The 17052-nt window shown below is 34.7% G+C and overlaps 1 protein-coding gene across 1 annotated transcript in view; it reads right to left on the reverse strand.

The window, feature by feature from the left end:
- Positions 1-16833, reverse strand: part of LMNTD1 (lamin tail domain containing 1) — a 40043-nt gene extending 23210 nt beyond the window's left edge. The window contains 5 exon segments of the mRNA XM_090275489.1: positions 3448-3567; positions 4113-4293; positions 10441-10639; positions 13770-14005; positions 16745-16833. Of these exon segments, the coding sequence (XP_090131615.1) occupies positions 3448-3567; positions 4113-4293; positions 10441-10639; positions 13770-14005; positions 16745-16833 (825 nt within the window).
- Positions 16834-17052: the final 219 nt, after the last annotated feature.

Here is a 17052-nt window from a genome sequence, read left to right on the forward strand (position 1 = left end):
TTTAACCATTGCCATATTAGTGATGACTAAAGAGTATCTGTCATACTTTATTACCGGTTTCTTCCTTTTAATGACCCATGACCAATTATATAACTTCTTTACTCAAGTTCAGAAGCAGAACCTACTTAATTTGTATGATTGGCCATTGTTTTAGGCAGAGATTGTAGGTTCTATAACTTCTACAAGATATGGGATATTTTCTTTATACAAGTTATATAAATTGAAAGAAATTTCAGAGTCATGATAAAACCTTGGGTCTCCCTGTGTTCTAGCCTGTTTATGGGAATGTAGCAACCCATGTTAGCATGGAAAAGCTACCTGACAATTGCAGATAATGAGGTTCAGTGTCACTGAGGTGAGAATAAAAATAAATTTGCTGTTAAAAAGAGGGGTGATGGGGAACTCCGCTTACATTAGGGTTTTAGTTTGACAGAAAGTCACATTTTAGTGTACTTAATAGGACATGTTTTCTATTTGAATTAAATAATGCTGATTACTTTATTATTGGGTGGGAATTCTAATGCGATTCCAATAGGACCTCAATTATTACAACCCTTAGAACAGAGAAGAACCTTGGGGTTTTGATCAAGATGGCAGTGTAGGTGGACATAGCTTGCCTCTGCAAAACCACATCAAAATTACAACTAAAATATAGAACAACCATCACCCAGGACTTTCAGAAATATAATTGAATGTAAGTCTGACAACTATGGAATTAAAGATATCATATCTATCCACCCCAAAAGGGCTGGTCCCACACTCATGTGTGGTGGATAAAAATTTGGGAGGGATATCTCAGGAGCAATGAGTCTCAGCCCCACACCAGGCCCTCCTGCCCAGGGCTCCAGAGCCAGGAGGATAAATTCCATAACATTTGGCTACAAAAACCAGCAGGGATCGAGCCTATGGAAGAAACTGCTAGAGCCTCAAGAAGTTCCTCTTAAAGAACCCACACATGGACTCTCCTACTCAGACTCACTCTCTCTGAACTCAAGCATGGGGTAGGAACTTAAAAGGCACCAGTGGCATGTGTGGTGGGACTGAGGTGTCTGGCTTCAAGGCAAGCAGAGGCCATTGTCCCTTTTTTGACTCCATCACCAACAGAGCCAGCAGGCCAGTGCCATATGTGAGGCCCTATCAATCTGGCTGACACTTTTGACCCACCTTGGAGATCCCCAGAGACTCCACTCCACTCAACTTATGGCCTACCCAAGCTGCTTTTCAATATGAATGGCTGGTCTTGGATCATGCATCACACCTTCCTAAATCCTCTCAAACAAGCAACAACTGGCCTCAGTGAGCCACAGGCCTGGCACTCATAGGAGCCAGCTTAGATTCACAGCTTGGCTTCATCTGGTAATCTCCAAGCCCAGCACAGGTAGCAGCCATCTCAGATTGCTTTATAGTTCAGGCAGGGTGGCCCCAAGCAAAACACAGTTGAGGGCTGACCTTGGCTGGCACCACCTGGGAAACACCAGGGACAGTGCATCCAGTGAAAAATTACAGCCCACGTCAGAGCACCATGACCCTGCCCCTGCACAGCTGATCCTCCACGAAGAGCAGATGATAGTAGCAAATGGTCACAACCAATACTTAGAGTTCACTGGCCTTGGTAAATCCTTCCATTGATCTTCCAACAGCAACCAAAGCTCAACCACAAGAGGAGGGTGTACTCAGTTCAACATGAAGAGTACACCTCAAGTACCTATCTTGAGTGATGGGAGAGCTGTGCCACTGGACCCTACAGGACACCTACTACATTAAGTACACTAATAAGACATGGAGTCAAAGCAGCTCTACCTAATACAGAGAAACAAACACAGGGAAGCTGTCAAAGCAGGGGACAAAGAAACTTGGCCCAAATGAAAGAAGAGATAAAAACTGCAGAAAAAGAGCTAAATGAAATGGAGAAGAGCAGTTTCTCAGATGGAGAGTTCAAAACACTGGTTATAAGGATGCTCAAGGAACTGAGTGAGGAACTCAACAGCGTAAAAAAGATCCAGTCAGAAACAAAGGATATACTAATTGAAATAAAGAACAACTTACAGGAAAACAACAGTGGAATGGATTAAACTGAGAATTGAATCAACGATTTGAAATACAAGGAAGCAATAAACAACCACTCAGGACAAGAAAAAAGAATCCCCCCACAAAAATAAATAAATAAATAAGGATAGTATAAGCAGCCTCTGGGACAACTTCAAGAGGTCCAACATTAGTATCGTAGCAGTGCCAGAAAAGAAGAAAAAGAGCAAGAAATTGGAAATCTATTTGAAAAAATAATGAAAGGAAACTTCTATAATTTGGTGAAGGAAATAGACATGCAAGTTGAGGAAGCACAGAGAGTCCCAAACAACATGGATGCAAAGAGGCCCACTCCAAAAGACATATAATTAAAATGCCAAAGTTTAAAGATTAAGAGAGAACCTTAAAAATAGCAAGAGAAAGGCAGTTAGTTACCTACAGAGGAATCCCATAAGACTGTCAGCTGATTTCTTAAAAGATACTTTTCAGGCAAGAAGGGACTGGGAAGAAATATTCAGTCATGAAAAGTAGGGACCTACAGCCAAGATTGCTCTACCCAGCAAAGCCATCATTAAGAACAGAAGGGCAGATAAAGGGCTTCCAAGACAAGAAAAAACTAAAGGAGTTCATCATCACCAAACCATTATTAGATGAAATGTAAAAGGGACTTATTTAAGAAAAAGAAGATCAAAATTATGAACAATAAAATGGCAATAATTGAATCTAAAAAACAACCTAGGCAAATAAGAACATAGACAGAACCATGAATATAGAGTGTGTTTTAGTGGTTTCCAGATGAGAGTGGGATGCGGGGGAATGGGTGAAGAGGTGAGGGGGTTAAGACGTACAGACAGGTAGTTACAGAACAGCCATGGGGATGTAAAGTACAGTATAGGAAATGGAGTAGCCATAGACTTATACACATGACCCATGGACATGAACAATGATGTGGGGATTGCCTAAGGGACTGTGGGGGTGCTGGGTGGTGGGAGGCAAAGGGGGAAAATCAGGACAACTGTAATAGCATAATAAATAAAATATAATTAAATAATTACAAAATAAATGGCAAATTGTCCTTGAAAAATAATAGACTCTCAACAAACATTTGAAAAATACAAAAATTAATAAAAAGGATCTGCACATAGATGCTTCCTTTCTTATCCTGCTTTTCATGCTGAATACCATAAATAAAATTCATCCTTAACTCTGAAATTTGAAGTAGCTTGAAATTTGGAATATCAAAATTATGTTTGCCAAATTGTATGCAGCTTATTGGCACTTTGGCATTGAGAAAAGGGTCCTGTTGATTTGCTGATTTGTTACAGTTTTAGGGACAGAAAAATAATTGATTAAGGTAAGTGTAGAAGGAGACTATAAGGAGAATATCCACTTAAAAACTATTGTTAAGAACCAGACACTGACCTCACCATTAGGTTTGCACAGAATTGTTGTATAATTTGGGCTTGTGCTAAACTTGTTTTCTTCCTTCAAAACAAAATCTGATGGTGGCTGATGCTTTGTTTCAGATGCTGCTGACCAGACCTGTAAGAAATAGTTTGTTAATAACAAAGGTAATTGGCGTTCAACAATATTGTAAATGTAGAGGGGGGACTGCAATGTCATCTTTCTCAACATATTAAGTTTTAAAATATAAGGACTGTGTAATACATAATGTCAAGCTGTGTAGCGTTGTATGTAGTTTAAAGGAAAGCATGAGAAAGAGGAAAAACCTTCCAGTACCAACTTTTAATTATCTATTCTCTAGGCAAGCAATCTGTTTACTTTTCTTTTAAGAATTATGCTTACTTTATTTTTGGAAATTAGTTATTTTATTTTAATAGTTAAATAATAAGACAAAGGTATTGTACAACAAATTGAAGAGAGCTATGGAAATTTAATTATCAGTATTCATTTACACATGGAGATGGACAATGTGACTCAATTAGCCCCCACCACCAAAACAAACACCACAATTTATGTAAAGAGCGAGTGATGAAGAAACCATTGGGGCTGAGTCACAGTCTGACCTGGGTAAGTGAGATTTTTCTTTACAATTTTAATTCATAGTATTGCTATCTTATACTCACTGTCACTGTAGAATTGACCTGTATTATGATATTTGGAGGGAATCGGTATAAAGAGACTGCTTGTCCATTCACATTTTGCTGAAGAATATGATTTCCAATTTCCAGTTCTTTGTCAGTGGAAGAGTTAATGAGCTTCACAAATAAATCCTTCACTTCCACTATTTTAATGTCTCCAAAAGCACTAGAAAAACATAAATATGATAAGGTGTCTTTAGATAGGCATGTCCTTAGTTCACTTTAGAATTGAATAATGAATATGTTTTGGAAGTTGATCCTCAACTGTCTAATCCATTGGACAAATTCTATGTACAGATAGTGTATTTTGTAATCTAAGACAAACGCCTGACCACTTAGTTCTGCTTATCTGTGCAATTAAATCATCTCCTTTACATAAAATAATTTTTAAAAAACTTAAAAAGTGCTTTAGGTGTCAAAGTATAGTTGCTGTAATGTCAGATAGCCTTGTTCTGAGAAATCACCCAGAGAACAGTCTAAGATTTTATACCAGGTTTATTGAGAGAAGAGAAGGAAGGAAGTTGAAGGGAACTGGAAACTCCCAAACCAACTCAATGGCCCATTGGAGTCTCCTGCCTATGTGCCTGCAGGTGCCGTCTGCACACCTTTCCAAACATACATTTCAGTTAGGGTGAGTTTACCCATCAACACATTTGGCAGGTTGTTTACATCTCCCTACTTTTCCCCCACCAGGCCAGTCAATATGTGGTGCTATGTCCCTCAACATTTCGAGCAAAGTCCATTTTTATTTCCTATGAGGGAGGCTGCGATCAGGTTAATTTGCATATGGTTTATTTCCATATGTCAAGAGTCTGGGCGGACAGTCCTGCTGCTGCCATGTTCTGACACATAGGAAGGTGCAATTCTCATTATTTAAATACTACTGTTCATAAAACCACTGTGATATGAAACTCAGATAGATCAAGAGGAATGTTAATTTCTGATAAAGTTACTGTGAAGATGACTAGCAACTACGTACTTAAAAAGAATTCTGTAAACAAAACATTACACAAAGATAAGATAGTATTTTTTCCTACTAACATGTTAAGAGCCTTAGTATGTATCAGAGACTAAGCTAAATAAATATATATTCACATTTTCAGAGTGTCACAATCCCTCTTGTGGGTTAGAGATATAATTTTTAAAATAAAATATACCCCTACCAATAATAACCAACACTTATTATTAGTGTCTGTTCAAATTCTTTGCCCATTTTGTAATTGGAATTTTTGTTTTTCTAGTGCTGAGTAATATGAATTCTTTATAAATTTGGATATTAACCCCTTATCAAATGTATCATTAATGAACACCTTTTTCCATTCTGTAGGTTGTCTTTTTGTTTTATTGATGGTTTCCTTTGCTATGCAAAACCTTTTTAGTTTGGTTTAGTCTCATTGGTTTATTTTTGGGTGTGTTTCCCTTGTTTGAGGAGATATATCAGAAAAAAATGTTGCTAAAAGAAATATAAAATATTTTATTGTATGTTTTCCTCTAGGAGAATTATGGTTTCAAGTCTTACATATAAAGTCTATAATCCATTTTGAGTTTATTCTTGTATATGATGTAAGATTGTGGTCCAGTTTCATTTTTTACATGTATCTGTCCAGTTTTCCTAACAATTTCTTATTGAATGGACTGTATTTACCCCAGTGTATGTTCTTACCCCCTTTATCATATATTAATTGACCATATAGGTGTAGGTTTATTTCTGGACTCTATATTCAGTTCCATTGATTTATGTGTCTGTTTTTATACCAATACCTTGCTGTTTTGTTTACTATAGCCTTGCAGGGTAGTATGATATCAGGTACTGTGATACCTCCTACTTTGTTTTCCTTTCTCAAGGTTGCTGTGACTATCTGATATCTCCTGTGGTTCCATATACATTTTTGGATTATTTGTTCTAGTTCTGTGAAATAGACCATTAGTATCTTGATGGGATTTGTGTTGAATCTATAGATTGCTCTGGGTAGTATGGGTGCTTTAATGATGTTAATTCTTCCTTTCCATGAACATGGTATATGCTTCCATTTATTTGTATCTTCTTCAATTTTTTTCTTCAGTGTCTTATAATTATCCAAAGTGAAACCTTGGTTCTCAAAAATCTTGATTCTTGAACAATTTAGTTCTCAACCAAGTTGTTCATGAAAAAAAAAGTCTCAGTTGTCAAACAAAACTTTGGTCCTCAATTCTCAGACTGACAACTCTTTCATGCTGATTGTATTATCAGCCATGTGTCTCTCAGGTAACAAAAAGATTTGATTATAAGATAAGTAAGTTTGGGGGATCTAATGCACAGCATGGTGACTATAGTTAACAATATTATATTATATACTTTAAAATTGCTAAGAGAATAGATTTTAAATGTTCTCAACAAAATTTAAAAAAGTAATTATTTGATGTAATAAATATGTTAACTAATTCTATTATAGTAAATATTTTACAGTATAGATATGCATGTGAAATCATCATGTTCTATACCTTAAACTTATACAATGTTACTTGACAATGTCTCAATTTAAAAAAAGAAATCAAGTTTTAAATCTTAAATATATACAATTTTTACATCAATGATATCTCAATAAAACTGTTAAAAACTGAAGGAAGAATTCATCACAAGCAAATCCATAATATGATAAATGTTAAAGGAAGTTTTTTTCAGTTAGTAGGATAATTATACTTGATAAAAACATGACTTACAGACATCAAAAAGCACTAAAAGTCACTAAAAAGCAGTGAAAACATGTAAGGGTAAATATAAAGTATATTTTTCTTATCATTTAAATTTATTTTAAAAGTTGATTATTTAAACAAAAATGAGTATGAAGTATGGGATTTATAACATATATGTACAAGTAAAATATATGACGGTGAAAACACAATGGCCAGGGCGAGAGAAATGAAAGTATAGTATTGTAAGGCTCTTATACTTTCTGTGAAGTGGTATAATATCACTTTAAGGTAGCCTGTGATAAGCTCAAGGTGTATCCTATAAACGTGGAAGGAACCACCAAAATAACAGAATTAAAGCTAATCAGTGAACAGTGAGGCTAAAGTCATTAATAATAATTAATTCAAAAGAAGACAGAAAAAGAGAACACAGGAGTGTTGGAACAAACAGAAAACAAATAGCAGGATAGTAGACTTAACCCTAACCATACTAACAATTACTTTAAATGTAAATGGTTTAAATGCTCAGACTAAAAGACAGAGATTTTTCAGACTGAATAAAGAGCAAGTCCCAACTACATGCTATATACAAAGTGTGCACTCTAAATATAAAGACATAATGGGTTAAAAAGAAAAGAAAAGATATACCATGCCAACACCAGTAATAAAGCTGGAGTGGCTGTATTAATATCAGACATAGTAGATTTCTGAGCAAAAGTAGTGTCAGAGATAAAGAAGGTGTTTCATAATGATATAGAGATCAATTCAAGAGGATATAACAATCCTAAATGTTTGTGCACCTAATGACAGGGCTTCAAAATACAGGAAGCAAAAGCTGATAGAACTGCAAGGAAAAATCAACAAATCCACAACTACAGTCAAAGATTTTAATATCTTTTTCTCAATAACTGATAGAACAAGTAGATATAAAATCAGCAAAAAGACAGACTTAACACCATCAATTAATTTGACCTGATTGACATTTAAGAAACATTCCATTCAACAACAGCAGAATATCCATTCTTTGAAAGTGCATCCAGAATATTACCAGGCTAGACAATACCCTGGCTATAAAACAAGTCTCAGTACATTTAAAAAAAACTCAAGTCATACAAAGTATGTTCTTTGACCAGAAATCAATAAGACAAAGATATCTGGAGATGAAACTGAAAAATCTGTAAAATATTGTATTTCTTATTACACAAGAATTAAAGAAATGCAAATGAAAATTAGAAAGTATTTTGAACTAAATTAAAATTAAAATACAGCATATCAAAATTTGTAGGATGCCACTAAAGTTTTATCTAGGGAAAATTTGTAGTACTACTAAATGCTTGTATTAAAAGATAAAAAGGTATCAAGTCAAGGATCTCAACTTTCACCTTGAGGAACTAGAATAAGAAAAGCAAATGAAACCTAAAATAGGCAAAGGAAAGGGAATACAGATCAGAACGGAAATCAATGAAATTGAAAACAAAACAAAACAAAAATAGAGAAAATCAATGAAAGCACACACTGGTTCTTTGAGAAGCTCATAAAACTGATAACTTTGGGGCAGGATTGATCATGAAAAATAGAGTAGACACATATGATCAGTAGCAGCATTAAGAAATGTGACATCATTATAGATTCCATAGACACTAAAAGGATAATAAAGGAATGAATGTGAACAACTTTATGACAATAAATATGACAACTTAGATAAAATTCCTTGAAAGGCACCAACTACTCAAGTTCACTCAAGAAGAAATAATAACAACTATCCTGTTATCTATTTTACAGAAATAGAATTTGTACATAAGATTCTACCCACAAAGAAACTCCAGGCTCAGATGGCTTCACTGATGAATTCTATAAAACATTTAAAGAAGAAATTACTTCTACACAAACTCTTTTAGAAAATAATACAGGAAGGAATAGATATATCCAACTCATTCTATGAAGTAAGCATGACCCTGATACCAAAGTAGACAAAGACATTACAGAAAAAAAAAAAAAAAAAAAAAAAAAGACAGGCTGATATTCTTCACATAGATATAAAAACTTGCACAAAATTTTAACCAATTGAGTTCATAAACATTATGACCAAATGGGGTTTATTCTATGAGTGCAATGTTGCTTTAACATTAAGAAAAACCATATGGTCATCTCAAGAGATGTATAGAAAGCATTTGACAAAATTCAACATTTATTATTTAATATTTATTGCCACAGATTAAATATTCTGAATCGCAATCTTGTCACTCCTCATTTTGAAACCTTCCCATTGCTTCCCACAGTGAAGTTCAAATTCTTCAGTCTGGTATTCAAGAACCACTGTGATCTGTCCCCAGCCTTGACCCCTACAACCTGGTTACACCTCTTCACCTGCACTGCTTAATATAGCCATGCTGCAAAGTGCCTTGTACCTGATCTTAGCTTTTCTGCCTCCTTCACTTTATATATGCTGCTCCTTTGCTCTAGGCTAGTGGTTCTCAGCCCTGCTGTACATTAGAATTACCATGTGATTTTATATATATATATATATATATATATATATATATATATATATATATATATGATGCCCAATTCTACCACTGAAAATTCTGACTCAAATTTTGGAGTAGGGCCAGGAAATTAGAAGCACCCCAGGTGATTCAACTGTGTAGGTAGAATTGAGAACTAATGGGTTAGAATGTTCTCATAGACTAATATTTATAAATTTAAAATTTACTTATCCTTTCAAGGTATTCTAACTGATAACTGGTAAGTCCTTCACAAAATCTTCCTGGATCATCCTCTGCTTGAAACAAGCTCTCTTCTGAATGCCTTCATATTTTATTTGCCTTTCTCTTGATCTTTGCCTGCAACTCTTCCCTGATCTGAGTGAAAGTTCTTGAAAACTATTCATAAGCCTTTTCCTAATTTTTGCCCCAAATGAGTCACCATTTTTAACATAGATGGTGCTTAAATAAAATAATTTAAGTGTTTTCAGGAGGTTGATAGGTTTTCACTACAGTTAAATGGTGATAGTGGTTGATTTTAGGAAATCTTACCTAAGGGGGAAATGTTTCCTTTATGTCTGACCCGCAACTCTGGTTAATAACTTCTTGTAACCCTCTAACACTCACTATCAACATATGTGTATTGCTAACAATTTACAATTCAATCTGTTGCTTATGCAACAAGAAAAGCAGGATTAAGTAAATGTACAAATAAGTCAGCTTTTAATTTAGTTCAAATATCAACTGTTCTCCTTATCAATTCTTTTGTCATAGCTACTAACAACCATAAAAATGAACCAATGAGTTAAAAGTCCAGCTTTTTCCTTCTGGGTTGAACTCAAGGTCTTAGTAGAAGGAAAAAAGATACTAAGTCCATCTGAATGACTTGCCAATAATAAAAAATGACCTTGAATAATTAAGTTGAGTTTATTTGTAGGAACTATGTAGTGTTTTCTCTGGCATCTTTGAAGAATTAGCATTCATAATTTGGTTCCTTAGGAAGTTATACTGATTTGTTTTAATTTTTCATAACATAAAACAGTTATTTTTCATCTAATTCTTAGATGAAATTACACATAGCACAACAGATTAGAACTTTGCTTCCTGCTAATTTATTGTTCCCATTCCAATAGAAAATACTAAATAATCAGAATATGTACCTGGATCTAGAATGGCCCACTTCTTCAAGAATCATAGAAAAGTGCTTCCAACTTTTCTTGGTATGGAAAGAGTGTGCAGTAAGTTTCTTTGAATCACCAAACAAAGATAGGAAATAATCCTCCCCTTCCCCAATCACAGTTGTTTCAGAAGCATGGACTGACAGAGTCTTTTTCTTTGGTACTGTGAACCTGTTGACTCCTTTCAAAGAAATTAAAGAGGAAAGAAAAAAAAAAGTAAATAAAAGGACATTTAAAAAAAAGAAAACCAAAACCTCTATCTTTATTCTTTGCTTCTAAAAAACTATATTCTTTATACATTTTACTGTCACTGTCAAACTAAATGAAGATAGTTAAAAGCTTTATACCAAAGTCTACAAAATAACCAGTAAGTTTTTAATTTTAGTGATACTCAATTCTTAGAGATTATTTCAGTTATCTTTCTTATATAATTTATTTATTTGTTTGTTTATTTATTTTTAGAGAGAGGGGAAAGGAGAAAGAGGGAGAGAAGCATCACTGTGTGGTTGCCTCTCACTTGCGCCCCCAACTGGGGACCTGATGTGCAACCTAGTCATGTACGCTGACTGGGAATCGTCAGTTATCTTAAACTATCAATTATATCATTAGCATGATAACAGCTGAACTGATTACTTAGTTGTACTAGAAGCATCATAAGTTTTTGAGTACTTAAAACATTTGAGTCTTTCAAATTTGGATATGCCATATATAAACACAACTTTATTCTATTTATATTAACTATTGTCCCCAAATTGATACCCATAAGTTAAACCTTTAAATGCATCCTTTCCTAACAATGGTTAGAATTTTTTCCAGGTAAAGATTTAAGTTTCCTCTTATCAACTAAAATACTTTATCAGAAAGATAAAGTAATGCTTAATCAGATTCTGGTATCCTTAGAAATCTGCTCCTTTAAAACTCTCGCTACTAAGATTCAAACACAAAATAGGTTTCATGATTTTGCATAGAAAGACTCATGCTGGATAAATCTAATGATGTTAGTGGAAGAGAAAGTAACACTATAGAGAGGCAGCATGATGGATATTTAAAAATAGAGCAGTATGTCTTGGATTTAGGCAGACCAGCAATTGTATCCCACCTCTGTCACTTCCTAAGCCAACTGATTTCAACTTTCCAATTCTCAGTTTTCCTAAACACAAAATAAAAATAATACTACCTTGTTAAGGTGACATGAGGATTGAAGGTAATGTAGGTAAGTGTCTAGCAGTGTCTGGCATTTAGCAGGTACTCAATAAATGATAGTTATTATTGTGAGCTTGGTTCCAAAATCATCAAAGGATTAATACAATCCAGAGATTGTTTCATATTCATGTATTTTTAATGAAACCAAAATGAGGTGAAAGCATGGAATGGATTAAACTGATAGTTCCTAAAGAGGACTCCTCAAAGTATTCTGTTTAAAAGAAATGTTTGAAATTAAATTAATTTATTCCCACTCAAGTGAGTATTTACTTATTCCTTTATTTACTTTGGGGATAGAGAATATACTGCAGCTCTTTTTATAGCTTATCCTGAGGATGAAAACCTTTGTATTCTAAAAGGAAAAAAGACATTAATTTTAGTCCAAGTCATTATTTCATCTAGAGGAACAGATGGAAATGAACCAAGCACAACAGGTCAGAGCAAACTCAGACATCTGTTGACAGAAGCAGGATCTGCAGTAACTGAAGGAGAAGACTGCATCCTAGTTCACTCTCATCTTGCATGGGGAAGCCACTATATTTTGGTTTTTTTCCCCACTAATACAAGGAGCTTTCACAGCTTAACCCAAATACAGAACATATGCCATGATGAAACAGTGCTAAAGGATAGAAAATATTCCCTCCATGAGCCTAAAATCTGTATTTTCACATTTGAGCATATGGATTTGGTCGTTGTTAAAAGTCAGTATGAACTTAGGAGGCTTCTTTGAAAAATGTATCTTAGGCATGCAAACAACGGAGCACAGGAGATATGACAATAATGGAGTAGGTCAAAACCCTACATAACAGTGTGTCAAAGGCTTAGGAAGGTACAAGAGGTAAACCAAATATAGATAAGAAGTAGTCAGGCTGTAAATATCCACAGAATGGCAGAGGAAAATGGAGCATCAGGTAGTCATGAGCATGTTTGTGCTACTGGTGTTGAAACTTGTTAGTTGACTGGGAAGTGATATACAGGCTCCAATCTAGCCCATTCTGTGAGAAAGTATTTAGAGATATGTTCTGATTCACAACTAATTTTTATTAAGTACATACCATGTGCTGGGTGATTTTCATAAATATCTCACTTAATCCTTAGGATAGACCTGTGAAGTTGATATTTTAATCCCCATTTTGAAGTTCTGGAGTACGGGACTCAAAGATGCTAAATACCTTACCTATTGTCTCTTACTGTAGGGAGTTGAAAGATAGTTTGAATCCTGATCTTCTGTTTCCAAGGACAGAGAGTGGTCTTTCCAGTAATCTATGATAACATACCCTCAAAGTCCCCCATCCATGGTGAGGAACAAACACCTTGTAGCGTGGGTTTTGCTGAATGCACTGTTGACAAGTCTTAAAACTTTACTTCTTCCTACTATAGTACTGCTTTACTTTCCTCTCCTACTAGTTTTTTATTCCTTCTCCCTTTTCTCTCCACCATTTTACCTATTGTATTTTTCTTCTTTCTCTTGTCAACCCGTCTTTTCCTTACCAAAACCCTAAATCTCCTAAAGGCAAAAAGCACACAAGACATTGCTTAATCTTTCTGGCAGCATTAAAAGGAAGGACAGTTAATGTTATACATTAAAATTTTTTAATTATCTAGCAATTCTAGAATATGTAAGCAGTCAACCCGTGAACCATTATGATAACTCAAGATATTTTAATCATGGGACGATATACTTGGCCACATGCATTTATGTGACCATAATACAAATCCAGCGCTAGGATCAATAGTGAGTGTAGTCAGGTTACTCTGCATATGACATTAAGAAATTAGTATTATTGAATACTACTAATAAAACATCATTCTGGCTTCTAGGTACATAGAAAATTTGTCAAGCTATATGATTTTAAAATAGTATGGTGATCACCAGAGGGAAAGGGCGAGAGGGGAGGCTGAAGAGGGTAAAGGGGGATAAATGGTGATGGAAAGAAACTTGAATCGGGGTGGTGAACACAAAATACAATATACAGATGATGTGTTATAGAGTTGTATACATGAAACCTGTATAATTTTATTAACCAATGTCATCCTAGTAAATTCAATGAAACAAAACATAATAAAATAAAAAATAGTCTATAAAAATCATTGCACAGTTTTCTTACCCGAGTTGCTTTCTGACTGGAAATGGCTCAATGTAGTAGATTTCGAAGACTTTGCTGCAATTGTTGACATAGTCATTCTACTAATCTGAAAGCCAGACGGATTGAAACTGGGAGGTATTTCACTGCCTGATGACCATGACAATGGCAGTGTTGTGCTATCTGGATCTGTAAGACTTGGGAAAAAATGTATTAAAGATTGCTGGATCCTTGGGAGATCAGTATGTATATCTTCTCTTCTGTGTACAAAAATCAGTATAATAAAATTAAGAAATTCAAAATGAATGGACTATAAACACAAGAAGCATGAATTATCATTACTATCCAGAATTCTACTTTTCAAAGGTATTATGCATCTATCATAAGCACAAGAATATCTTAGATTTCTAGTTTTAGTAATCCCAATAGGACACTTTAGAATCAAATTAAGACATGCTTTTTTCTATTTAAAAATCAATAAATCCGCATTGTATATAGTTCTGAAAAAGTGTAAAAGTAGAAAGAAAATAAAAATCAACCAAAAATTGTATCATTTTTCAGATCTTTTAAATGCATTTTTACAGAAAACTGAGACCCTATAAACCATTTATACACATTTATCACTTATTATATATTCCCCCTTTTTAGTAATATAAAATACATTGTTTACTATCTCTTTTCCTTTAACTTCTGGTGCTGAATTAATTTGCTGTACTTATAAATATCCTAGAGTTAATGCCTGCTTTCAAATACACTGCAAATTAATAACTGCAAATACAGTACACATGTGTATCTATGTGTGTACTTGTGTGTGTGAATGTGACTATGTGTGAATGTTGAAGGGAATAGAGGGAGAAGAAAGATCTATTTCCAGGTACTATTTTTATGAGTAAACCCGACTAATGAACAAAGATTTTCCTTTATTTTTCATAAATATAAAAACATTTGTTAACTAATACACAATCATTTTTTAAAAGTCTCTAAACTATAGTATAATTATTTTACAAGTAAAACAATATTCTCATGGCATGACTCATGGAAAGGCTTATGACAGCTTTGTTTTATGAGTCACATTGAGACTCTTCTCAATAAACTAAAAGCAATTCGTGTGTGTGTGTGTGTGTGTGTGTGTGTGTGTGTGTTTAAATGCTTGAGTTGTGAACAAAGTTCTGGGGTCCGAAATCTTTTAAATCTCAGAAACACTGGATAAATGACCAGCCAGCTTAAGCCCGACATTCTGGGGCCTGACATTCTGGGGCCACATATCCACTGTAATTAGAAACTAAGTATTTTACCTCAGTGGATTGTCTCTATTTTGATCTGCTTGTTTTCCAGAGTCCCTATAAAGTTATTTTAGCCAGTTTTCTGTTGCTTTTTCTTTTCGAATGTTTCCATAAGGGAACAGGGGCCTGGAGCTTCCCAATCACTCTCAATCTCTGTTTACCAAGAGGTATTCACAGTCCTTTTGTTTTATAATTTGTAAGTTCCTTCATCAGAGAAATATTAACCTGGAGAGTTTTTATTAAAAACCAGACTTCTCTAAATGTACCTTTCAGAAGGCTCAGACATCTCAGGTAAGTTATTTTTTTATAATTGAATGGCATTGGCTTTGAAAACTGCAACATCACTGGCCCAGCACTTATTAAGCTCAAGCATTGCTATTCTGCTGACACCTTGAGCACTCGCTTTTGTCTGAAAAGCTCAAACCCATGATTATACATTCAAGGATGACTGTGGTGGCAGTGGGACAGAGACTATAGAAGTCAATTGTCAAATTACAAATATTTTACCTCTGTCCAACCCGAGACAGGCTCATATGACGTGATTTCTCCCTGACACTGGCTACAATAAGCAGGAAAAGTACTTTTCTCTTTCAAAGTTCTTTACATCTGGGTTTCATTACAGACAAACTGGCTATATCTTTCAGCATGTTCATTTTATACACTCTGAATATTTTTTTTTCTTTCCTCCAGTAAAACAATAGCGTTGCCAAATAAATTCAATTCCACAAAAGATTCCCAATAAGCCTGGGAAAATGTTGCAATCAAAGAAATCTGGCCTGGGACCACAGGGTGTTCTTATTTTTATATTTGAAGAAGAACCTTCTAAAGGCCACACACACCTTTGAAAGAGCTGAAATATTTCAGGCAGAGATGTGCCTGACACAACACATTGTCCAAAAGCCCTGCACTCGCAGACCTATGAGACTCCTTTCGGAAGATGAGAGGTTTGTCCTAGTGCTTAGTTAGCCTTCTCTAGTGCTTAGTTAGCATATGGAGTTTTCCAAGCCCTTTCTTGGTATTTTGCTCCCTCTGTAGTTGATTAGCATGAAACCAGAGGCAGATATAAAATTTATGTTCAGTTGCAGCATTTCAATGTTATTCAGGGAGATGTTGCCCTGGAAATACTGGCAACAATCATTTCTCAGTTGACCTGAGAAGTGACTTAAAATATTTATTTTAATAAATAAAATATTTTTTAAAATTGACTTGAACTGAACATTAAACACAGGACATCTAGGTCCAAAGTAACATTAACTTTAAGTTGCATATATTCATCACAATAGGTCATTTTTTAAAAAACCAGTGCTAATGCTTTAGTTGACAGAAAGATTTACATTGGTTGTAAAAAATAATGAGTTGTAGTTTTTATTTATCATCCTCACAGACATCTCCTAAACCAAAATTCTTTAGCAATTCTTTGTCCTCAGGTCAGTAAAATTATTCTAAGAAAATTATCTGTCAATTGCCTTAACATGTTAGATACGAGCTTTGGATGATGATAGAGATCTTTCTAGTTGCATTTTTATATTACTCAATGACTTAACCTTATAAAACAGAGGCTGGAAAATAGTTGTATGTTATAGCTAATTTTAGGAAATGTATGGAACTAATTCTAGTTCTACTTCATTAGATATTGTGAAACAAGAGGTCAGATACTCCATCATTATCCTTTAAAGCTCAGGCTCTTCTCTCCTGTCATATTTGTGCCATTCTTACTGGGTTTGTTTCTCCATCTTCTCTTCCTGCTCAGGGACTTGACTCTGCAGGGCTGCTGGTGTATACTGAGTAACTTGTATGTCATTCATCTTGGCTAGAAGGAAAGTCTCTTTTCTTTCCTGGGGAAACAGATTATGACATTAGGCAATGCATATCAGCTGAGGTTCAAACCAGATTTTCTTTTTTAAGTGACCTCACCTGTTAATCTAACTACCTTAAAGCACTTTCCAGGTTTAAGTTTTCTTTACCAAGCTAGTTCCAGGACCAGGATTCTAGTGGGACTATGTATGTTCTGACATAGTCAATAT

Source organism: Furipterus horrens, unplaced genomic scaffold (assembly GCF_987537825.1).
Source record: "Furipterus horrens unplaced genomic scaffold, mFurHor1.1.pri manual_scaffold_4, whole genome shotgun sequence".
Taxonomy (NCBI): Eukaryota; Metazoa; Chordata; class Mammalia; order Chiroptera; family Furipteridae; genus Furipterus; species Furipterus horrens.